A 24,392-nucleotide genomic window follows, 5' to 3' on the forward strand; every position below is an offset into this window, starting at 1 on the left:
CTACATGTAATACGCGCTAGGCATTGTGGGATATTGGGTTGTGTTTATTTCTATGGACATTTCTTTAGATGTAGAATGGGTTCTGCTGAGAAATCAGATCCCCCTTATCAAAAGTGATGTGTTTGAAGTTCATATGTAAAGCTAAATATAATAATCAAAAATATTAATTTATACAAAAAATGATCAAATAAATATTTTACTTTACTTTAAATACTTTACTTTTACTGCAAAAATAAGCAGAATATTAAAGATTCGTTCAGAATAGAAATATAACTGTTGAATTATTTTATTTGTTAACCTAAAACCTGGAAGATCTATTTTTTTTTTTTTTTTTTTTTTTTTGAGTAATAAAGTCCTTTATATTACTACTACTACCACAAGAATTTGAGTTTTCTATTGTAGTCCTTATAGCTTAGATGTTATTGTACTCATAAATCCAAAGCCACTGCCCTAAAAACCCAAAGGAAATTAGATTTCTCTGTGAATTAGACTTCTTGGTTGGCCTGCAACTCGTCGTGACTGAACAGTTCTGTAGATTAAGCTTCGGTTCATTCTTCTGAACGTCCGCTTTATAGCGTTTGCGGATGGACTTTCATACCTTTCCTGGACCTTGACACTGCTATTAACTTGGCAGTCTATGGTCAAGCCACCCAGTTTTCATCCCAAATATCTTAAATTGTGTTCCGAAGACGAACGGAGCTTTACGGGTTTGGAACAACATGGGGGTAGTGACAAAATTTTCATTTTGGGGTGGAGTATCCCTTTAACCACTGATTTCTAGATGTGTCCTCTTTTGGAAGGCCAAAAAAAGTATTTTCGCTTTCACAACGAAACAGCGTCTCCACGACATAGCGCCAGCGGCAACAGCAAGAAGCAAAGTTACACCTTCTTTCTCTGCGTGAACATTTGGGCGGCACTATGCAATCTTCCCACATCGTGATGTAGACATGTGGGGGCATTTTTTAACGAGCCGTTTTAGGGGGGTGTGGTTTACTCTTAACTTTTATAAAGAATATCTCTTTGTGTTTGAGTCTTTAGTCTTTGCAACTTTACTTCTTTATGCACCAAGAGCTTGTAACACTCCAAAAAGAAAGGAAAACCTGAAATCGCATCATATGACCCCTTTAAGACTTGTCCACACCCTCCTAAAATGCCTCGTTTAAACACACCCCCACATTTCTATGTCACTGTGTGGGAAGATTTGCATAAACATTTTATGGAGGACTGTTTCCTGAACCTGCAGAGTAGCCTACAGTGGGTCTGTGCTCAAAGGCTGTTCTATAAAGAGGGTCAGTTCCAACTTTGCAAGGACAGTCTGGCGCTTCTGACTCACAGCCTGTAAGTAAATTTATAATATTCAAAAGAATTTGCCACTGATGATTCAAACGTGAACTTTAAGCAGTGTAAAGTAGTGCATGTTGTTTGTTGTTTCTCCGATCACAAATGCAGACATGGTTTTATGTTAACGCGGCGCGATATGCAACACAACGCGTAAAAACACAGTATAAGTCATTATAATCAGTAATTATGTCCTCACTGGATGCAACAAATGCCTCCTTTGTAATGGGTTTTATTGGCTGTGTCTCGTCGCACCAGGACACACAGCATCACATGGTAAGGGGTGTAACAGTTCCGTCACACGCTTGAGGTATATCACAACGCACTGGATAGCTGGCCAATCAGCGTACACCTTGTTTTTTTAGAACGATGAGCTTTGTAAAAATCGACACGTTTCAGAAAGGTGGAGCATAGAAGAGCAACAATAATGTACAGTACGTGGAAAATAATGTGTTTTTTTAACCTTAAACCGCATAAACACATTGCATTTCACCAAATACACAACATAATGTTCTTTTTAGCAGCATCATATGACCCCTTTAACTTTAGGCCTTTCTGTTCATGGGGTGCCTGAAACCTTCCGTGCCTCACAGCATGTAAATAGTAAAATCCTGCTCAAGAAACAAGCCCACCAGGATGCTAAATTCCATTCACATCAGAAAGTGAAGGCCATTTGTTTTAGCAGCTGAATAAACACTGCATTGAACCTTGGGAGTTATTGGCAAGACTAACAAATAAAAGTTAACTGGATACAGATGCTTTACATTTTATTTTGTTAATCAGCCACCTCATAATAGATAATGATGATAATTTTATACACTTTGAGCCTAAAATGTTGACATTGCATGTGAATATGGACCCCTAAATCAAACCCCCTTTTATTTTATAGATTAATTTAAATAATATTACAAAATATTACTTTGGTTGCAGTTTCACTGTATTAGTACTCATTAAAATTAAATATAAGAACAGGAAGTGTGTGATCCATAGTGTGTTGCTGTGGAAATAACAGATGTCAGAAGGTTGCCTAGACAAGATTATTGAAAAGGTAGCCTTTAATCAGCTGAACAAATACTTAAACTCAAATGGATACCTGGATAATTTTCAATCTGGTTTCCGACCGCATCACAGCACATTTTAGCGCTCATTAATATAATAAATGATAATAAATGATATTCGCTTAAATTCTGAATCTGGCAAATTATCAGTGCTGGTCCTACTAGATCTCAGTGCTGTGTTTGACACTTTCAATCATAACATACTTCTACAAAAATGTACCTTTTGAAAAGGTACCACCCCAGTGACAGGTTTTGTACCTTTATTTCTGGGAGTGTGGGATGGTAATCAAATGGTTCAGGTCATACTTAGAAGGGAGAGGTTATTATGTGAGTATAGGAGAGCATAACGCCCATAACATGCAGAGTCCCACAAGGCTCAATTCTTGCACCGCTCTTGTTTAGCCTGTATAAGCTCCCACTAAGTCAAATAATGAGAAAGAACCGAATGACCTATCACAGCTATGCTGATGATACACAGATTTACCTAGCCTTATCACCAAATGACTACAGCCCCATTGACTCCCTCTGCCAATGCATTGATGAAATTAACAGTTGGATGTGCCAGAACTTTCTTCAGTTAAACAAGGAAAAAACTGAAGTCATTGCATTTGGAAACAAAGATGAAGTTTTCAAGGTGAATGCATACCTTGACTCTAAGGGTCCAACAACTAAAAATCAAGTCAAGAATCTTGGTGTGACTCTGGAGACAGACCTTAGTTTCAGTAGTCATGTCAAAGCAGTAACTAAGTCAGCATACTATCATCTAAAAAACATTGCAAGAATAAGATGTTTTGTTTCCAGTCAAGACTTGGAGAAACTTGTTCATGCCTTTATCACCAGCACGGGTGGACTATTGTAATGGTCTCCTCACTGGCCTTCCCAACAAGACCATTAGACAGCTGCAGCTCATCCAGAACGCTGCTGCCAGAATTCCCAAAATAAACAGAAAATCTGATCATATCACACCAGTCCTCAGATCCTTACACTGGCTTCCAGTTACATTTAGGATTGATTTTAAAGTACTTTTACTCGTTTATAAACCACTCAATGGCCTAGGACCTAAATACATAGCAGATATGTTCACTGAATATAAACCTAACAGAGCACTCAGATCATTAGGATCGAGTCAGTTAGAAATACCAAGGATTCACACAAAACAAGGGGAGTCTGCTTTTAGTTATTATGTTGCACGCAGTTGGAATCAGCTTCCAGAAGAGATCAGATGTGCTAAAAAATAGTCACTTTTAAATGCAGACTCAAAACTCATCTGTTTAGCTGTGCATTTATTGAATGAGCACTGTGCAATGTCCGAACTGATTGCACTATATTTTATGTATAATAATTTTCTATTCTAAACTGTTTTAAACTCATTTTAAACCTCTTAAATCAATTTTAAATAATTTTCAAAGTTATTTAATTCCTTGTTTTATTGTTGTGATTATTTTTGTATTATTATTTTATTTTCTTTTATGTTTAAAAAGCACTTTGAATTACAATTGTGTATGAAATGTGCTATATAAATAAACTTACCTACCTCACAACTGATGAATGTTGCTTCACTTAATTTCTACAACCCTCTTGCATCTTACATTTCTTTCACACGGTTACATGAACATGTACAGAACAATACCTTATATTGCTACAATGTAAATGTTGATATCTGTCCAGCATTTCTGCCACCCTGTGTCACGGTGAATAGTTTGTATTAAAGCCTATTAACTTTCTATTGATGGTAGTAAGCAATTGCTTTTAGTACTGCATTTTTATCACCACTCCTTACTGATATGTGACCCTGGACCATAAAACCAGTCATAAGTAGGCCTACGGGTATATTTGTAGCAATAGCAAACAATACATTGTATGGGTCAAAATTGTAAATTTTTCTTTCACACCATAAATCATTAGGATAATAAGTAAATATCAACAAATATATAATATGTTGATGGAGATAGTTTGTAAATTTCCTACTGTAAATATATCAAAACTTAATTTTTGATTAGTAATATATTTATTACTATTTAGTAACCTACATTTTTTTTAATGCAGAAAAGATGCTATTCATTTAAGACATATGAATAATGTCTGTAAGCAGCATGTCCATTATATGATGTTCACTGTTAATTTTTCTTTTGTTGTTCTGTTGCAGCTTTTTTTTCTTCTGTTTTTTTATTTAATTTAAAGGTTGTAATTCCTATCTGGCGTTTGAAATGAAAAGCCTACTTGTTTCTGTCTGAAGGCACGCTTGTGTTTCTCCAAGTCACCATATCTCATTTCTAGTTTTCAGCCGGAGGTTGTTTTTCCCGTGTAAGGTGCAGGAGTGTGTCGCGTGGGACTAATTTACAGAGAGCTTTGATCTACAGTCTCATTATGCGCGCCGCGCGTCCCATTTAGACCAGCACTTCACCAGCCGCGGGTTTAATGCAAAACTCCAAACTAATCAGTCACTTCACTCCAGACAACAGCGGGGGGAACACTAAAGTTCGCTTTTTATTTTCCTTTATATTCTTCATGATTGCTGGTCCAGAGATTGGACGCCACGCAGCAGTTCTCGATCCATTCCAGACGACGTGGTTCTTCTGCTCCAGCCTTTCTCGTTGTTTCACGCTTTTGTAACAAGCGGAGCGCGAAACCGTACAGTCAAACCAGATCTGTCGCGATGCGTGGAAATATAGGCGCCTTTAAAGTGGACATCAACTCACTTTGACATTCTTTGGCTTTTAATTGTCCTTTTTTCTTTGTTTCTTGATCAGGATTTGTTTGAGCGTCTTTTTCACCCACAAATACAAGCATAAGATGCAAAGATGCTGTTGTAGACCAACAACGATAACAACAACACAATGGCACGTGCTGCGTAAACATTTGTTATTGATCTCCGTGCGCTTTCTTCAGGATATAAAACACTTGATGGATTGAAAATTTATTTCTGGCATATATTCAGAAATCAACATTAATTTTGATCGTCACTGTACACTTGCTCACTGTAGTTCGATGGAGGTGTGAAGACTCTCGAGACTTGTTTTTCCAAGGTTGGAAATGAATTTCGATCAGGTGCTGGCCACAATCGGTGGCTTTGGGAGATACCAGAAGCTTCTGTATGTGTGGATATGTCTACCGCAGATCTTTCTCGCATTCCACATGATGGCGAGCGTCTTCACAGGCGCCACGCCACCGCACCATTGTTGGGGTTCAGGGATGGAGAACGCGTCCCTTACTGTCGGAAACCTTTCAAATGTGAATCTGAGCATCTCCCTTCTGCCAGGACATGCGGACTCGTGCACAACAGTTTCAGGAAAGAACTACAGTACACACTCTACTTGTGAGACAGGATGGGTGTACAGCCACGAGATCTTCCAGAGAACCACCGTCACTGAGGTAAACGCGGGTCTGTGGTCTTCAGAATAATTAAATGTCTTTTTTTTTCTAAAATGGGTACAACGAAATTTAATTGGACCTAACAAGAGTAGGCTATTAAATAATTACATATCATAAAATAAAATATATCATTTATAATGTTACACAATCTAAATATAAGCTATACTCAACTGTTCAAAAGGTTGGGGTCACTAAGATTTTTCCCCCGTAAGAAATTTATACTTTTATTAAGCAAGGATGCATTTAAATTGATAAATTGAGTAACAGTGACAAAAAAAAAAAAAAAAAACACAAAAAAAACAGGTATTGTTATAAAAGTTTTCTATTTCAAATAATGCTATTCTTTTTTTATTCATCAAAGAATCCTGTACAAAAAATGTATAAAGGTTTCCAGAAAACTATTAAGCAGTAAAATCTTTCATGTTTGATAGTAATGATAAGAAATGTTTATTGAGCACCAAATCTGCAGATTTCTGAAGGATTATGTGCTGCTGAGGAAAATTTAGCTTTGCCATTGTGAGAATACGTTTTAAAAAAAATTAATAGAAATAGAAATCAGTTATTTTAAATTTTTATAATATTTAATTATATTACTATTTTTAATGTATTTTTGATTAAACAAATGCATCCTTGGTGAGCATAAGGGACTTATAAATCCTATAAACGTTTGATTGGTAATATATAAATATAAGATTTGCAAGGAAGAAAAAAAGTTCAAAATAAATAAATTAATATGCCGGTAATGATTTTTATCCACTGATACTAGGGTTTTGTGTATGTATTTGTGCAGTGGGATCTGGTGTGTGACAAGGCAGGTCTAAGCAGTCTGGGCTCCTCTATCTATATGCTGGGGTTGCTTGTAGGAGCTGTCGTGTTTGGAGCTATGGCAGACAGGTATATACACACACTCTCACACACATTTGCATCATCATGCTTCACATGTGTGTTTTGTTCACCCTAAACATCCTGGGGGAAACTAGTGGTCATACCCTGCTCATTGCTCTCTATCTCTCTTTCTTTGTCCTGCTTCACCATTCAACGCTTTATGCTTTAAATGCCCACACTATATGCTTAATACCTTTTTAATGTCAAATGCGCATTGCCTAGAGCTATTTATGCATTAACAGAGAGTTAATACATTTCACTGTTTCCAATTTAGTGGTCTATATACTTTGTATGTACTATAAATCATTGTTGTTCAATCGGGGGCTGGGGCCCAATAGGGGACCTCGGCAAATTTCCAGAGGGGCCCCAGTTTGTCTTAAAATCTTCTAAGTGTTGCTATATTAACATACAGCTAACAGTATTATAATAGTAAATACTCTAATATTAAAATGCTAAAATAACACTAAAAATAAACATTTGCTTGTTAAATTTAACTGGCATCATATTTTTGAGATTTTATTACAACGTAAGTACCAGAGTTACTTATCCACTTTATATAACTTTTAGCCTCTATTTTATGATTATAATAAAAAGAAAAATACCTGTCCATTCACCAGCATTTCTCATCAAATCTTTCTCATTCTTTTTCTCTCTCTCTGTAAGGTATGGGAGGAGGTTTGCCATGCTCTTGTCTTTAGCCCTTCAGACAGTGTTTGGTGTGGCTGCTGCCTTCGCTCCAAACTTCCCTGTTTATGTCACCCTGCGCTTCATCATAGGAATGACTGTGTCGGGCGTGATAATCAATGCGTTTGTTCTAGGTGAGACTTGGAGTCCTAAAGTACTCAAAAATACTAATCACTTACTTACTTACTCATATAGTTCCACTTTTTTCTTCTGTGGAACATAAAACAAGATATTTTGAAGAATGTTGCTAACCAAACAGTTTCAGGTCACATTGATGTCCGTAGTTTTTTTTGTCCACACTATGGAAGTCACTGGAACTTGAAACCATCCCTTAACCATCAGCTTAATTAACATAATCTATTTTATTAGTTATCACTGATCATGCATGTTTCTTGACATAATTATAGACTTTTACTAATAATAGAATGTGAGTTGAACATTAACTGGCATAATTGAGGATCTGTGCTTCTACTAAAGGTTACACCTGACCTCTGACCCCTCTTCTGTTTAAGTGTTATTGTTCCCTTGAGCAAGACACTTAATCTCAGGTTAGAGGTGAATTTTTTTAAAGGGGTGGTTGACTGTTTTTTTTCTAGGCTTGATTGTTTTTATGGGGTGCAGTCTAATGTGTTAATGCTTAGTTTTTACGAAAACACATTATTTTCACATAATTTATCTTTATTCTACACTGCTCTGTCCCTTCTCTTTTGAACGCTCCAATGATTTCCTGTTTTTATGAAGCCCCTCCCTCAGAAATACACGATGGGCTCAGATTGGTTAGCTGGCCCAGTGTGTTGTGATTCGCTAAACCACCTAATGCATGTCTAAAAGTTACGCCCCTCATCTCAGCGACATGTGCTCCAGTGTTGTATTGTAAATAATGGCGTCGTCAATATTGCTTTAAAATAAAAATATCTGTCTATACACATAAAGTGTATAATTGAAACAGTTCATTGCTGGAGCTCAGCTGGTGAGCTGATGATCTGAATGAGACAGACAGAGATGCAGAGCAGGGGATGCGAGGAACAGGATTAAGAACCGCTGCTTTGGAACACTGATTTTGAAAATTATAAAAAAATTAGAATAATAAAAAAAAAGATTTTTTCATGCACCCCTAGTTTTGAGAGCTTGGCAACAACTCTTACGGCATGGCAGCAACACTAAAGCAATGCAGCATGGTCTCGCCCCCTTTGTTGCATGTTGCACAAACCTGGGAAGTAACTTGCTGTAGTCCCTACGAGCCGTGTTTTTAGATATTAAACTGCCATAATTTTAAAAGATGATATCTCCGTTTGCATTGAACTATCAGCATTGTAACTTTGCAGATATTGTTTATACTCAGACAGCAACATTACACACTAACTAACGTAAAAAAAGTGAAATCGCAATCAACCACACCTTTAAAAGCCATGCTGGATAAAAAAAATCATCTACATGATATTTGAAGTAAAACTTGCATACTGAACTTCTGCTCATCTGCATACTTAATGTCTTACATTTTAGAAACATTTACGATTTTTTGTGACTGACAGTGTGACTGTCCGAAAACCCCAAATATTCCTGTCAGTTAATATAGGAATGTGATATTATATCCCAATGCCTTTACTAGACAAGTCAAGACAAGTTCAGACATGCCCTGACTTGTAGCAGGTGGGCTGTACCATAGGAGGAGAGTATGACTGACCTCAATATTATCCTCATTATTATGTTCTGGAGTTTTTTCTGATTTACTGCAAAACCTCATATACCAACATGCATATAAAACCAGTTTCGGTTGAGTACATTTCTACCAGTACTCAACCGGAACCCTTCAAGTGTCCCCCAGCACTCACACAGTTCCATTGACATATTCATACAAACACACTTTTCTTCATTACCACGGACCTAAATACCCTAGGTTAAACCCTTAAACCCCAAACCTAACCACCCCCGAACACTTAACCTCCCCTCACCCCTCCTGCACAGGCACAGAGTGGACCTGCACACAGAGACGGATGCTGGCCGGCATCTTCACCGACTACTTCTTCGGTTTTGGCTACATGCTGCTGGCAGGTGTGGCTTATCTCATCAGAGACTGGAGAAATCTGCAGCTGGCAATCTCTGCACCAGGATTTCTCTTCATATTCTATATATGGTGAGACAACACAAAAGTGTATATTGAGTTAACACATAAATTTCGAGTAGTGGAGTTTAGTAGTTTTTGTGGTCGATAAGAGTTTTGACTGTTTTTGAAAGCCATCTCTAATGCTTCAGTGCTGCATGCATTTGATCAAAAATTCTGAAAAAGTACATTAATATTGTGAAATGTTGCAATTTAAAACAACTGTTTTCTGTAAGATAAACAAACATTTTAAGATCTTATATAAATGTACATTTGTAAATAATTACTATAAAAAGCACTGATGGTATAATTTTCAGTGTATCCTACCTTATACAATCAGGCCTTGTAAAAGAGTAGATAAAAAGCACCACTCAATTCTCTTTTTCATTCACTCTTGCTATTTGACTTCCTCCCTTCCTCTGCCTTTATCAGTCTGACAGCATAAATCTCCTTTCATCCTTCTCTCCTCGTTTTTCTCAGGGTTCTTCCACATTCGGCCCGTTGGCTTTTGGTGAATAACCGAAATGAAGAGGCGATTGATCTTCTGCGTAAGGCAGCTATGGTCAATGGTCGCACCTTACCTCCCACTGTTCAGGTATCAAAAATTTGGACCCCTTCACTCTCTCTGCTCTCTTTTTTGCCTTTTTGTCGTCACGCCTTTGGCGCAATCTTCAAATCCCATAAACTCTCTAATAGCTCTGTTAGCATCACCATGACAACACCATCCCCCACCCTGGGCAACCAAGGGCCCTTTGTTTTTAGTCTTTAAGAAGTGATAGTCTGAAGCTTCACTTCATCACCAGGGCAACAAGTAGATGACTTTCACATCATCAGTTCAATGAGTGCATTTAGCAAGGTTTCTCCCATTGTTATGAATGTATTTGGGTAACTTGAACTTGAAAACAGGATGCATTTATTTGATCAAAAATACAGTAAAAAGGGTACTGTGCAATTTACAGTTTAAAACAACTGTTTTCTATTTAAATATATTGTAAATGGCAAAGCTGAATGTTACTTGCATACAGCAGGCTTCAGTGTCACACAATCCTTCAGAAATCATTCAAAAACAGGATGTTTCATAACATTTGTTCCAAAGTATTAAAGTGTCATTTTTGCTATCACAGGTGGAGCGATATGAGGGTCCACAAGGACGGAGTCAGTATTCAGCTGTTGACCTGCTCCGAACTCCCCAGATGAGGAAGAGAGCGCTCATACTCTTCTATATCTGGTGAGATTACAAGTAGTAGCTGTATAGATATGTATATTTATTTTTCTTCAATTTCAGACCATTTTATGTATCACTTTTGTTTGAGAAAAAAGCCAAAAAGAGTGAAATATTTTCATTAAAACTAAGAGATTTTAACTTTGTGCTTTTTGCTATGTGAAAGTCACATTTGATTATGCCTTTATCTTTTATTCTTGCTACATTTCAAATGGCTATTATGTTAATGTTTTACCATGGTCCCATAACATGAAAATCCAGCTTAACACTAATATTAATCAAAGTAAATATCACCCCATAAACAGAATATTTTTGTTGTGTGTCATTTCCAGTCAAGCTCTAATTTTATTAAATTCTGCAAAAATGTACGAAAATAGTATATGTTTAGGCTACATGAAATGCTAGTCATGAAATTTGCTTTAGCAAGACAGAGGAACCTGCCATTTTATTAAAAAAATTAATAAAGCTAAAAAATCTTATGAAAACGCAATACATGTGATTGAAATGACACTGTGGTGGGAATTCATGATTTTCATTTAAAAAACAAACTATGACAGATGTCTCCAGTCAGCGAGGTTAAAAGTGTTTTGTATTCTAAAAATCCACAGGGTTCCAAATGCTCCTCTAGTTGAAGAGGCACCCACAAACTCGACTGTGTGCAGTACAGTATTCAGTGTTTGCAGTGTTGGGGAGCTTACTTTGGAAATGTAATAGGTTACAGATTACAAATGACCCTATATAAAATGTAATAAGTAGTGTAACTATTTCAATTACTTTATTAAAGTAATGTAACATTACATTTGATTACTTTCTAAATTTCTAATGTTTTCAACTGGTTATTATTTTTATTATGTAAACCAGGCAGGGTTAACCTTACATTAGTACTCAACACTGATTACTGTCACTTTTGAAATCCTTCATTACTTGAATTAAGATTATAATAATTTAATTTTAAAGGTTAAATTGTTTTTTTTTTCTTTATTGGAATATACATAGAAAACAAAAATATTAATGAATCTATATGTTCCTTTTTTTCTGTTAACAACTACTTAGGGTGGACACAAACATGAACAACCCTCAGTGAGCCCTAAACCCCCCCCCACCCCAAAGAGGAGAATAAAACTTAAGTACATTTTCAGAAAGAAAAAAAAATTAAATAAAAAGACAGTTATACACATTTGAATGAAACAGAGGAATAAACAAATTACTCCATAGAATAATTACAAATATATATTACAAATCAACAAAGATAAGTGGCGTATTTTTGACAAAATGAAGTAGAGGAACTAGAGTACAGGTTTATTCAAAACCATGGGACACCAAAAATAGCAATCAGAGGGCATGGTTCAAGGGAAATATTGAAAACTTTAGAAAAAGTATCAAAAAAGGAATACCACAAATCTTCCAGCTTAGAACAAGAAAAAACATAAGGGTATGACCAGCAGGAGCCAGAGAACACCCATTGCAAGTGGCATCCACACCCGGAAATAGCTTACTTAATTTGAGGTTTTTTAAAAATGAATTCTATGAAAAACGTTAAATTGAATCAGACTCAGTCTGGCACAGGATGAAGAAGAGTTAACCCTGCCAGCAGCTAATTCCCACCATTCCAAATCCAAACTACATCCGAGTTCTTCTTCCCAATGATGTTTAAAACAAGAGGATGAAGGCAAAACATAGAGAAGAATTAAATTGTATAAAAAGAATATAGACCTCTGTTTCTGTATTAAACACTTCTCATATAAAGAAGGTTCAGGCGAGTCTGGAAAAGAAGGAAAATGAGAATGAACAAAGTTGAAAAAAACAAAACAAGTTAGACTGTGGTATACTGAATTTTTCTGCAAGATCAGAAAAAGTTGTGAAAACTAAATCTAAGGTTGAAGAAAGAAAGAAATGATTCTTGCAAATGGGACCATAAAGAGAAGCAGCAGCAAGTTTAAATTGTTGTCTGAATTACCTCCAGATCCTAAGAGAAGTGCATACTACTGGATTTGTAGTGAAATTTGAGGGGTGACTGGATAAAGGAACACATACCAAGGCAGAAAGTGAAGAGCACGACTGTGCTTCTAACCAACACCAATAATAAATAAATCCAGTAATAAATCAAAAAATTAGGCAGCGCAAGACCCCCATCTTTTTTATGTCTCTGGAGATATGCCTTGCTTAACCTAGGAGGTCTGCCCTGCAAATAGAGATTTAAAACCATAACAAGAAATAGTTTAGTATGCTGTTAGCTACTATTAGTAGCTAAATAGTTAATCTATGATACAGTTTTTTAAATCAAAGTTATGACAGGAAACATTGGCATCTAATAATGGCTTGGAAAAAACAGTTAATCTTAAAAAAATAAAGCATATACATAAACCCAAATAGGAAATAAAACAGTTATCGAATAAGCATGTGTCCTATTCATTACACTAAAACAAAAAAACGTACACATGCCAAATTTTAGAGCAGTCAATGTGATTTATGAAGGAAATCAATTCAATCCATAAACATTTTCATAAAAGAAAAAAAAAAAAAAACAAGATCTAACCCCCCTCTGTAATCATTAACATTTTCATAAATAACTGTAATTTAATTACACTTTTTTTCTTATTAACTGTAACTGATTACAGTTACACTTATTTTGTAATTAAATTACATAATTACATTACATAACTATACATTGTAATAATTACATTGTAACATACATTGTAACTATAGTTACTCCCCAAAACAAAGTGTTTGTAGTCATGCCCTTCACACACACATAAAGGTGTCCCTTAATTGACTTAATGTCTCTGTGTTTCTCCAGGTTTGTGAATGTGTTGGTGTATTATGGTCTGTCTCTGGGTGTGTCAGACCTCGGGGCAGACCTTTACCTCTCTCAGTTCATGTTTGGATTGGTGGAAATTCCCGCAAGGTCGCTGGTGTTGGTTCTCCTGCCCTGTAGTCGACGAATCCCACTGAGTGTGTTCCTTGCTGTGGGAGGCGGTGCATGTCTGCTGACTCTCACTGTTCCAGCAGGTGTCCAGTCAAACATGGCTAAAGGCACTTTTCTAGAATTTGTCTTTTTAATTATTTTCTTATTAAAAATGTTTTTCTCTCAGACAATGCAAATATTCGGACTGCTTTGGCCATGGTGGGGAAATTTGGAATTACAGCATCTTTTGCCATCATCTATATTTATTCTGCAGAATTATTCCCGACTGTTCTCAGGTACTCACACACAAAACCTTCTCAAAAGCCATGATCTGTTAGCAAGTCCCTGAAAATCAGGTGGGAGTGAGAAGATTGTATTCTTGATTTCAGCATATAATTAAACGTGTGAAAATAATATCTTATTTGGCTTTTTTTATCTACAGGCAAACAGGTATTGGTGTTTCTTCTATGTTTGCACGGATGGGTGGAGTTTTAGCACCACTAATAAACCTGCTTGGACGCCACACACCTATTGTGCCCATGGTGATATTTGGCTCCACCCCTCTGCTTGCTGCAGTGCTCGCTCTAGCGTTGCCTGAGACTGCCAATCAACCACTACCAGACAGCATTCATGATACAGAGAGGTAAATAATAACACCACATACAATTAAAGGGATAGTTTACTGCAAAATTAAAACCCTGTTACCTTGAAAATAGTCTCGTGTTGCCAGACCTTCAGACTGAAGGTCTGGAATCTATGGCAGCTTTCTTTGGCCAAGGCTCGCCCATGAGGCCATTTGACCGACATGTCAAACAACCAATGACAGTACGTTTTGTTCAACGTCACGTTTCGGGGCGTGGAAATGTCGCCACAATAACAGACTGGTGTGTAAAACTCTCATATTTTAAAGATTCTATGCCACAAACTTGAAATATTTCACATACGTTTGAAAATCCAGGATTTAGTTGATCCTGATAAGCGCTCATCGTCACAGTTGTAAACACGTGGCTTTCTTCTTTCATGAGGGGGTTTGGCGCCACGGTATCTTTGTTTCCAAGCGGAAAGTTAAAGAATGCTACACACACGTCTCGCGGAAATCCTGTCGAATTCAACCAATCCGATGACGACTTCGACACTCCTGAAATGATTCAACTTTTGTGTCCCATATGCATCAGACGTTTAGCCAACGGTCCGTGGGCTTGACGTCTGAGGCTGAGACTACCCTGAAAACACATCTCAAATTGTTTATCCTCCTCTCTCCTCCTTTAGATCGGCTCTGAAATATGACGGACAAATTCCTGTACATACCAGCCAATTGCCAAGCAACACAGAAGGACAAGAACTGCAGTGTTTAGCAGATGAGTCCAGTTAGATGTATAACACAAACTCTATGCAGTGTCTCATTCTAGTGTGTTTACATTATTAGTCTTGCTGATGATCAGTGAAACTTGAAAAAGGGTCAGGTTTTGATACAAAAATGCCTCTTTTGTGACTTTGACAGATATTTGAACGTTTCATACATTTTTTGAAATGGTTGTAGGTTGTGTATTTGATTGATTTACATCTGGATTAGCAGTTTTAATAAAACCTGAGTGTAAAGTTTAAAAAATGGATGACCGGGTCTGAAAGCAATGCAATTTGTGCATCAAATGTTTATGCAAAACAAAAAGAGATGCTCTAAACAAACATAAAGGAACATTTGTGAATTAGTAAGCTGAACTAACTTCATTCAGTTTACTTTTAACAGATATTTACATTTAAAATGTGTTTTTTTTTTTTCTTCTGGCAAATGGACCAAAAATATTAATGACTGGTCCTGTACTACGCAGATTTTTGTCCAATCAAATGCTCTCTAGAATGAGAATGTACCTCCCACTATCACCAGCTGGCACTCACTAAAAGGCAAATTTGTGAGTGTTTGGTCTAGTGGAGAGTGAACCAGTGCCTTCTTTGTAAAGTAGTTCTTGACATATCGTATCCAATGTTTGGGAATTACACTGGATTTATCTTATGTGGGGAAAGTGGGTTGCATTTAGATTTGGTTGAGATGACAGTTCCCAAAGATTATGCCTGGTTGAAATTGTTTAATAGCATGTTAGTATCCTGAATTTTCTTAGCTCAGTAGCTAGATGGGAAAGTATCTTGTTTAGTGCTGTTTTGTTGGTTGTTTGACTGCATTTAATTTTTCTGTTGCTTTATTGAAAAAGAAGAAGAAGAAAAAACATCATCATACACACAATTTTTTGGGTTTATTGTAGACTGGGATTAATATGTATGTTGCCAACTTTGCTTGAGCCAATGATACATACACTACACATTGCTGTTATGATCCATGATCACAAACTCATAGATAACTTCAATCTCTGCCAAATGACACAATCTAGTTTTTACCTTTATATCCTGACATTAACTATGTACTTTAACTGCATGCAATTGTTTGATAGAAATTAACTCTATTTTATTATAATGTGATTTGTCTAATGTTCTAAATGCTGATGGGGTGCAGAATTTAAAGGGATATACACCTATCATTATTTACTCACCCCCATGCCATTTTAAACCCTTTTGTCCTACAGAATACCATAAAAGCACTGTACTGTATTCCAAGTCTTCTGAATCCATGTGTAAAATTATGAATGAGGAACAGACTAAAATGTTAAGTCATTATTCACATAAAAGCCTGAAAAAAGCTATGACCAGGTCATCGACCAAACTTCTAATGACTAACTGACCAACATTCTTCTAAATGTCTGATTTTAAGTTTGGAACAACAAGAGGGTGAGTAAATAACGATGGAATTTTTTTAAGATTTGGATTAACTATACTTTTAACCAAAACATTTTTATATATTACTGCATGATTATCATGATCTAAATGTTTTTACTCTGTCATAAGACATTATTTTGTAACTGTCTGGGATATCTGTGACTGTGATGTCTTTTAACCTGATGAAATGTAAAGATGTTTTTTCACAGAAGAGGGCACCATAAGTGGAGCTACCATTAAGAAAACGGGATGGGTACCACAGCCCTCAGTCTTAAAATGTTGAGGACATAAGAATGAATCAATTGGGGTCTAATGAAACCGTTATATAGGCCTGCTAGTTACTGACCATTGTCTGTGAACAAGTATGAGTGTGTGTTACTTTTGCTGCATGATGGAATGCAAGACTTAATGTGATTTTACAATGAACAAGCATTTTGTTATTAAGACTTTCCATTTATTGACATTCCAACTGATGCACAATAAAACTGATCAATTGTCCAGCATCTGCAATAAAATATTAAAAAACAATTCTTGTATGATTTTTCTGAAGGATGTAAGTATATTAGGCTAATGTCACGTAAGTAGCATCAGTGGCCACACCACAGTTGTTGTCCTTCATGGACATCAGTATATAACCATCATTGCCCCAGTAAGTGGACCAGGAGTTCTTCACTAGCCAATAGGGCTCATTATTTATTATCCCATAACCGACTGCTAGCACAGCATGATCCAAGTCATCAGTCCCATTTTCTGTGGATATAGAAACATAAAACATGAATTGCTGGTTTCTATAGAAAAAAAGTACTGAATATTTGATTTTAGGCAATCTGTAAAACATTGCTGTACTCAGTAAAATAATATGCATTTGAAATATACAATATTAACTGTGCATCAAATTTTCTAATAAAACAAACTAATTCTAAATTTCTAAAAATTAAATAAATAAGCATATATATATATATATATATATATATATATATATATATATATATATATATATATATATATATATATATATATATATATATATATATATATATATATATACACACATACATACATACATACATACATACACACACACCAAAAGGTTTATAAAAAAAATATATAAAAAAAGTCTGCAAAATGTTATTTCAGATTTTTATATAATTAAATACATACATTTACCTTTAACCTACCTACATTACCTATTTATTGCTGTTAATTGTTCATTATGCATATAAATATGTACAGTTAATATGTTTCCATCTGAAAAATGTTAAAGTTTTGCAGATGGAAACCTTTTTTGAGAAATGCTATGTATATTTGTTATATTACTTGTTTTATTTTGTTAGATATATTTGATGATCTGGCAAATTATACAAAGCAAATAATATGTTAAATATTGTGAAGACTCACTGCATGCTGGTTCGTAATACACCCCATTGCTGTAGAAGGCGAAGGAACGATGAGAAGCATCAATGCTGACTGCTGCAGGGCCGAATTTAAAGATAGCGGCCTTTAGTGCCACAGTATCACCACTGGTCACATTAGTGTAACCGCTCAACTTTGCCACCATGGAGGACTCATTGTAGTGACACAAGCCATTCTGAAACACACACACAGTGATCTGGTTAGACATGTTCTTTTAACCACCAATATCTGATGGATCAAAAACTTAGTTTCTACTTTCTAGAAAGCAAATTGTAATACGTGGACCTTTTCATGCAATAAGGAAACAGTGTTTCTGATTATAGATGTCAATGTTCCTGTACAGTTTTGCAGGGACCTAAACAACTATTTAAATCAATCAGAAATGTTTGGGTTAAGTAGAGATGTGTGGTGTATGTACACGCACCATGCCCATATATCCTCCATAGCTTTCGGCGGTAGAAATACCACCATGTTTCATAATCCACTCAAACGCTCTCCATTCCTCTCCTCCATCACAACCATTGTTCCCAAATCCCCATGTACAGTCAACCAGCATCTGCTGGGACAATGGTGTCAGCTGTCCCGTCTAAAAGAGAGAGAAAGACAAGGACTAGTTCAAATCTGTGTCAGTGAAGTAAAACACTTTATTCGGTTGGAAATTACAAATATCAGATCATAAAACAACAGATTATCATTATGTAAGAATAAAAAAAAAATCATTAAATTTAATGACAGCATCTTTTTTTTCTTTCATGAAACATCAGCAGGTAATCTTTCTTGACTCATATAATAGAGACAATAAAAGGTTCACAGAGTTCTGAATATTTTTGATAACATGATAACAAATATCAAGCAGAATAACAGACTTCTTGTACAGCTAAAATAACTGGAGGTGGTGTTATTCTTGCACATTTAAGCTCTTACAACATAAAGTGGATATGGTGTCTAGGCTTTTTATGCAGATTTACCTTCAGGAAAAGTGCTCCCTCTAGTGTTCCAGTGGTGGCAAAGCTCCAGCAGGATCCACACACAGCCTGGTCTTTCACTGGTGTCACAGCCCCTGAAAATACATAACAATATGTTTAAAGCTTTTCACACTGTGCTTAACCCCAGGTTATCATCGTTCTAAACACCGCTTTTAACCCCAGGTAGAGAAACGTTTCACATCTGTAATTTGAAAGCGGTGGTAGCACCACTTTTTACCCAGGGTTAAGAAACTGCATTGCGGTGCTAAATTTGTTCAGTGTGAAACGGAGCGGTGTTTGCTTTTTGCTGTTGGATGCTTGGCAACAGACAGCCAATCAGAAATTGAGCAGTGAGACTCATGTAACGTCACTAACAGGAAAAGCACGTTGTGTAAACAGCAGCCAGTAAGAGAAAAGAGATGTCAAAAGATGGAAAGCGTGTAAACAGGTTGCCTGCTGTTCGTCCAATCAGTGACAGTGACACAGAAAATATGCAAATAAGAATGTTAGAGTGTGAGACGTCTGTTATCCCCAGGTATAGTGAGCAGTGTGAAATGTAACTACAGATTACCCAGGATTCCGTTTATACAGGGTTTATGATGACCCATGGTTAATAATTTCAAGTGTGAAAAGCCCTTCTGTGTATCATCTGAATCACTAAACATGCATGGAATGATTCTGACTTCACATACAATCCAACAAATTCAAACAAGATATACACACCATACAGCGTCCAGTCTATTGAATCAGGGGTGGCTATAGAGCGGATTTCAGAGGGAAAAGGCTGAGCCTCTCTGTGATCATGAGTCCTTTTGTGTCCTCTCATCATGGCCAGCTCTTCCTGTGACCGATCAGCCAGGTGATTGACAGAGAGGGAAAAAGAAAGACCTGCTCGATTCATTGAGTGCACATACCTGAGGAGAAATGTATGTAAAAAGAATGTATTCAGACAAGTTCACAGACTGCTTCCTGTTTTTCATTATATAACTTAGTATAGGTTATTATGGCTCCATATTCTCATTTATTTCAAGGTAATTAGCATGTCCATGTAATGTAACCAAGAGAAATAAATAAGCTTTTTTCAAATTTCAAAGGGGTGGTTGATTGTAATTCACTTTTTTTATCATTAGTTAGTGTGTAATGTTGCTGTTTGAGCATAAACAATTTTTGCAAAGTTACGACACTGAAAGTTCAATGCAAACGGAGATATCGTCTTTTTAAATTATGGCAGTTTAATGCCTACAGTTACGGCAAGTAGGGAGTGCAGTCATATGTATATATGCCCTATTCGACTGCTCCAGATACGTTGACGCATCTGCCATCTTGGAGCGGTCAACTTGACATAATTCACCATAAAAATCAATGAATATTCAAAGATATACAAGTGTATAACTTGCTGTTGAAGATGCACACAGTCAACACGCTCTAAGGTTCACAGAATGTTCCAAAAATGTATCGCGGCCCATAGAAACAGTCACTACTGACGCATCTATATAGATTTACACCTTAGGTTTTACTTAGGTTTACACCTGGTCACTTCATGCGTTTTCTCTGATCAGATAGCTATCCTTTTGTAAAAAGATGTGTAAATTCCCTCCAAAATGCTTTCAAACATTTAGGTGTTCCTGTGGCTCAGTAGTAGAGCATTGCATTAGTAGCGCAAAAGATCGTGGGTTCAATTCCCAGGGAACACACATACTGGTAAACAATGTATAATCTGAATACACTGTAAGTTGCTTTGGATAAAAGCATCTACTAAATGCATAAATGTAATTTGAATCTAATTGCTCAAACCACTCCAGGAGGTGGTCTGGGCCACATTCCAGATGAAACTGGACAAGTGTAAATGCATCTGTTTATTGAAACCACGCATGCAATTTTTACTTCTTCCAAAATATTAAAATAATAAACGTGTGAGAGCGTTTTATAGCCTATATGGCATTTTTTAGTATATGCAACAAACATCGCCGCAGATGAGTAGCTGAGTATCTCTTCAGCAAGCCAACGTGCAAACTGCTGCAAATGAAAATGAAGTCACAGACGCTCAACACACAATCAGTGTTGCAAACTTAGCAATTTTATTGCTAAATTTAGCAACTTTTCAGACTACCCTATCATTTTTTTCCCAAAAGCACCTAGCAACAAATTTAGCAATTTTTAAAATTTATTTGGCAACTTCAAGCAACTTTTGATAAGTGACTCAGATGATAAAAAGGAACACATTTCCCATCCAAATTACACAAAAAGAGGAAACCAAAGATGCCTAGCAGTACACTCATCACATGAACTGCTATTTGCAATTGTTCAATTTAATAATAGTTTATTTATGATACACTTTGTTAGTAGCTTGTACCTGCGATTGCTGATCAGTTAGTACTCTGTAAGGAAAATGGAAAAGATACTAGTAATTTTCCAGAACATTATCCATTATCACCCTGTATCCCCGAAAACACAATGCGTAATTTCAAATGCAGGAAAAAAAATCAATACAGAAAATTCTTTCATATTAAGAGTCTATTTTTACAGACTTTTCTTGGAGTGTAGCACACTAACTAACTACTAATACACTGCTTAAAGCATAATTGTTGGGAAGGTGTAGTATTACTAGTTTTCTAGCTTAAAAAAAACAAAATTTGTAATCATTCAAAAATGTGTTAGTATTCAATAATACAATGAATTTAAAAATACAGTCATTCATATTTTAATATTATATTATGCATTTTATTTTACAAACAAATCTAAACATATATAAAATAGTTTTTTGCTGAGATTTGATGTTGAATTTTGCGTCATGATTACGCAATGACGTCATCGCGCAATGACATCATAGCATCATTTAGCAACTTTTAGCAACAAATTGACCTTCCTTTAGCAACTTTCTCTGAAAATTAATTGGCAACACTGCACAGAATCATCTTCATTAAGAGTAGTGAAACTAACCTATCTTTCCAGTGTTGATGCCGCGCTCTCTCCTGTTGCAGTCTTTGATCTTGAAATTAGCTTATAATTAATAAAATAGCATAAAATGCAGCACATATCTATTGCTTTCCTTGACGTGAACTCCGTTTAATTTGCATATAGCATGGAGATTGAAGACTGGATTTATATCCATTTTGTGAAGACACATTTATGTGGCCAAGTGTAAATGGAAACATTTTTACAAAGTAACCAGGTGTCATTAGTCCCTTTATGTGTATACAGACAGATATTTTTCTCATAGCTACGAGAAGCGTTAAACATGGACGTGAATGCGGGTTGCCGTGATAGCAAGCAATACTTGCTGGCAAACACTTCTTACTGTTACAATTTTGCTACAGCACAATCATGTATTCTGCTGTATTAAAGTTTAAATCAGGATAAAACTGTATATTAAAAGCTGACATAAGTAGTAGCATTTATAAATAACGTATTTAAAAGTATTAGACAAAAAAAAAAAAAAAAAAAACATTCTGAAATGTCCTGTACGAGTCGAGCTATTTAGTAGCCTATATGTTGATATGCTGAAATGTATTATTGAACAAAACGCTGTATTAAGCAGTACTATATAAAAAGTGTTTCTGTTGCTCATAAAAACGTTTCTGTGTATTTGACAAATCACTTCATCTGTGAACATTCTGAAATGTCTTATAAGAGTCGTGCTTGCATAGATTCTGTGCGATCCTCTACACTAATATTCTCTTGGTCTCAATCAGGCTCAAACTGATAAGCAATATTGACAATGTCACTGTTTACAATACAACACTGGAGCACATTCTGAGTGAGGGGTGGGACGTTTCTGAATGCGCACTAGGCGGTTTACCAAATCACAACACACTGGGCCAGCTAACCAATCTGAGCCCATTGTGTAATTCTGAGGGAGGGGTTTAATAAAAACAGGAAATCATCAGAGCGTTCATAGGAGAAGGGACAGAGCAGTGTAGAATAAAGGTAAATTATGTGAAAAATATATATATATATATTTTTTTTAAATAAAGCATTAACATTTTAGAATGCACCCCATAAACACAATCAAAAAAAAAAAAAAAACAGTCACCCACCCCTTTAATACAAATCACCAAATCTCTAGTAGTGTTTCTTAGTTTTTCCTCACCGAATATTATGTACAAAGTTGTGCTCACGCGCCTCATGCTCCTTTACATTTTCATATTGACGCTCATACCCCTAAATAAACCGAACAAACAGACGGCGTGACCAACCAACGAGGTATGTGTAGACAAGGTCTTGGATGGGGTTGGCCAATAAATGATGCTCCAGACCAGGACCAGGAAAGTCACCACAGGTCATTCCTAAACACAAAAGTGAGCTTTTGATTAGATGGTTTTGTAAGTGGCAGAAAAATGTCAAATCACTGAATGTGTTATGTATTTGTTGTATTTACCTACAGGTAGTTTGAAAATGTCTGAATCAATTTGAGAGCTGAAGTCACTGTAGTCAATAAGGTATTTATCATAGTGGGACCCAAAAAGGGTGTTGAAGCCCATCATCTCATAGTGGTGTGGGTTGCCTGGGAAACCTTTCCCTCCTGAACTTTTAACCACAGACCGATACGTGTTCTTCTTATGGCCAACCTGAGTGACGTTTTTCCAGACCTCACACAGATTGCCTGCGTAAAACTCCATCTTTTCAAACTGCAAAAGAAACATTTTCATATACACTTCAACCTTTATCCTTTGGTTCGCTCCACAGAAGACAGTAAGTCATACAGGTAGTACATACCTCAAAGCCCTGCAGATCAGGCAGTGCTGACTGCGGAAGTATTGGCTCCTCTTTGGTCCCATTCAGCTGGAAACACTTCATAGTATTGAATTCAGTCTCAGTGGTGATTGGTGTAATCTTGTAAGTGGCACCATAATCCAAGTCATTTCCAATAAAAAAAGTGCACACTGTACCTATAGACAGCAGCAATTAGGAAAACAACATAATATAAAACATCAACAGCTTGTCTATAAACATGTTTAAATACTGTCTGATTTTATTTTATTTTCTGATGATAACTGACCATGATAATAGTCTATTCGACTTCTGTTCCCCTTGAGGTCGTACCAAGCTTCAAATGGTTCCTTTATCTCAGCATAAGGCAAAGAAAGCAGACCTACATAAAAGAGGGATTTGTGACTTTAAAAAGAAGTGTACTGTACTGGGATGTACATACATGTGTATGTATTTAAAAATGTACCTTTAACATGATACATCTTTCCAAAATCAGGAACCGTTCTGCCACCAACTGGTGTGGCATCTGGGGAAGAAAACTAATTTTTTTAAACATACAAAACATAATATATACAATACGAATGCAAAGCATAACATAATGAGCCTAAATATACTATCGTATTTATGCAAAACACACTTTTAAAAACATTATCACAGGAAATGCCTCAGCCGATAAATCACAAGATCAACTGTCATACGCTTTTGTGTTTTCTTCCTGTTGTGTGTTGTTCTCTCTTTTTAAACAGACAACACTTTACCTGCAGCACACACCAGCATCACGAACCCAGCTAGAAGAAGACACATAGTATAAATCTAAAGAAACCAGACAGACATCCAATGGAGAGGAATACGCTTTCTCCGTCTGGAAAAGAAATCCCGACACAAAACAAGAAAATCACGCAAAGGTTGAACGCAAGTGTGTTTACGCCAAGACGACTCACTCACGATGGCAGAAAGAAAGTACAATAAAAAA

General features: G+C 36.2%; 2 protein-coding genes across 2 annotated transcripts; one reads left to right on the forward strand and one right to left on the reverse strand.

Annotated features, from left to right (window-relative positions):
* Window positions 1-4,677: 4,677 nt before the first annotated feature.
* Window positions 4,678-16,296, forward strand: si:dkey-166k12.1 (solute carrier family 22 member 13). Its single transcript, XM_042744693.1, has 10 exons — window positions 4,678-5,768; window positions 6,559-6,662; window positions 7,317-7,471; window positions 9,303-9,471; window positions 9,919-10,033; window positions 10,563-10,666; window positions 13,458-13,669; window positions 13,753-13,861; window positions 14,008-14,208; window positions 14,835-16,296. Exons 1-10 carry the CDS (start codon window positions 5,430-5,432, stop codon window positions 14,935-14,937), a joined length of 1,611 nt encoding a protein of 536 aa, XP_042600627.1. The 5' UTR covers window positions 4,678-5,429; the 3' UTR covers window positions 14,938-16,296.
* Window positions 16,297-16,763: 467 nt separating this feature from the next.
* Window positions 16,764-24,391, reverse strand: zgc:110239 (uncharacterized protein LOC550326 homolog). Its single transcript, XM_042744692.1, is given in 11 exon segments — window positions 16,764-17,081; window positions 17,730-17,919; window positions 18,169-18,330; window positions 18,713-18,804; window positions 19,433-19,623; window positions 22,800-22,995; window positions 23,088-23,337; window positions 23,426-23,598; window positions 23,709-23,801; window positions 23,886-23,945; window positions 24,178-24,391. Coding segments are annotated over 11 exon segments (1,641 nt in total). The 5' UTR covers window positions 24,224-24,391; the 3' UTR covers window positions 16,764-16,893.
* Window position 24,392: the final 1 nt, after the last annotated feature.

Source organism: Cyprinus carpio, chromosome B19 (assembly GCF_018340385.1).
Source record: "Cyprinus carpio isolate SPL01 chromosome B19, ASM1834038v1, whole genome shotgun sequence".
NCBI lineage: Eukaryota > Metazoa > Chordata > Actinopteri > Cypriniformes > Cyprinidae > Cyprinus > Cyprinus carpio.

Excerpts from the sequence above, each read along its gene's own strand:
- si:dkey-166k12.1 (XM_042744693.1), top strand. The coding sequence starts at position 5,430 with ATGAATTTCGATCAGGTGCTGGCCACAATCGGTGGCTTTGGGAGATAC. Across the intron at positions 6,663-7,316 it reads TTTGGAGCTATGGCAGACAG|GTATGGGAGGAGGTTTGCCA; the intron begins GTATATACACAC and ends TCTCTCTGTAAG. Across the intron at positions 10,034-10,562 it reads CCTTACCTCCCACTGTTCAG|GTGGAGCGATATGAGGGTCC; the intron begins GTATCAAAAATT and ends TTGCTATCACAG.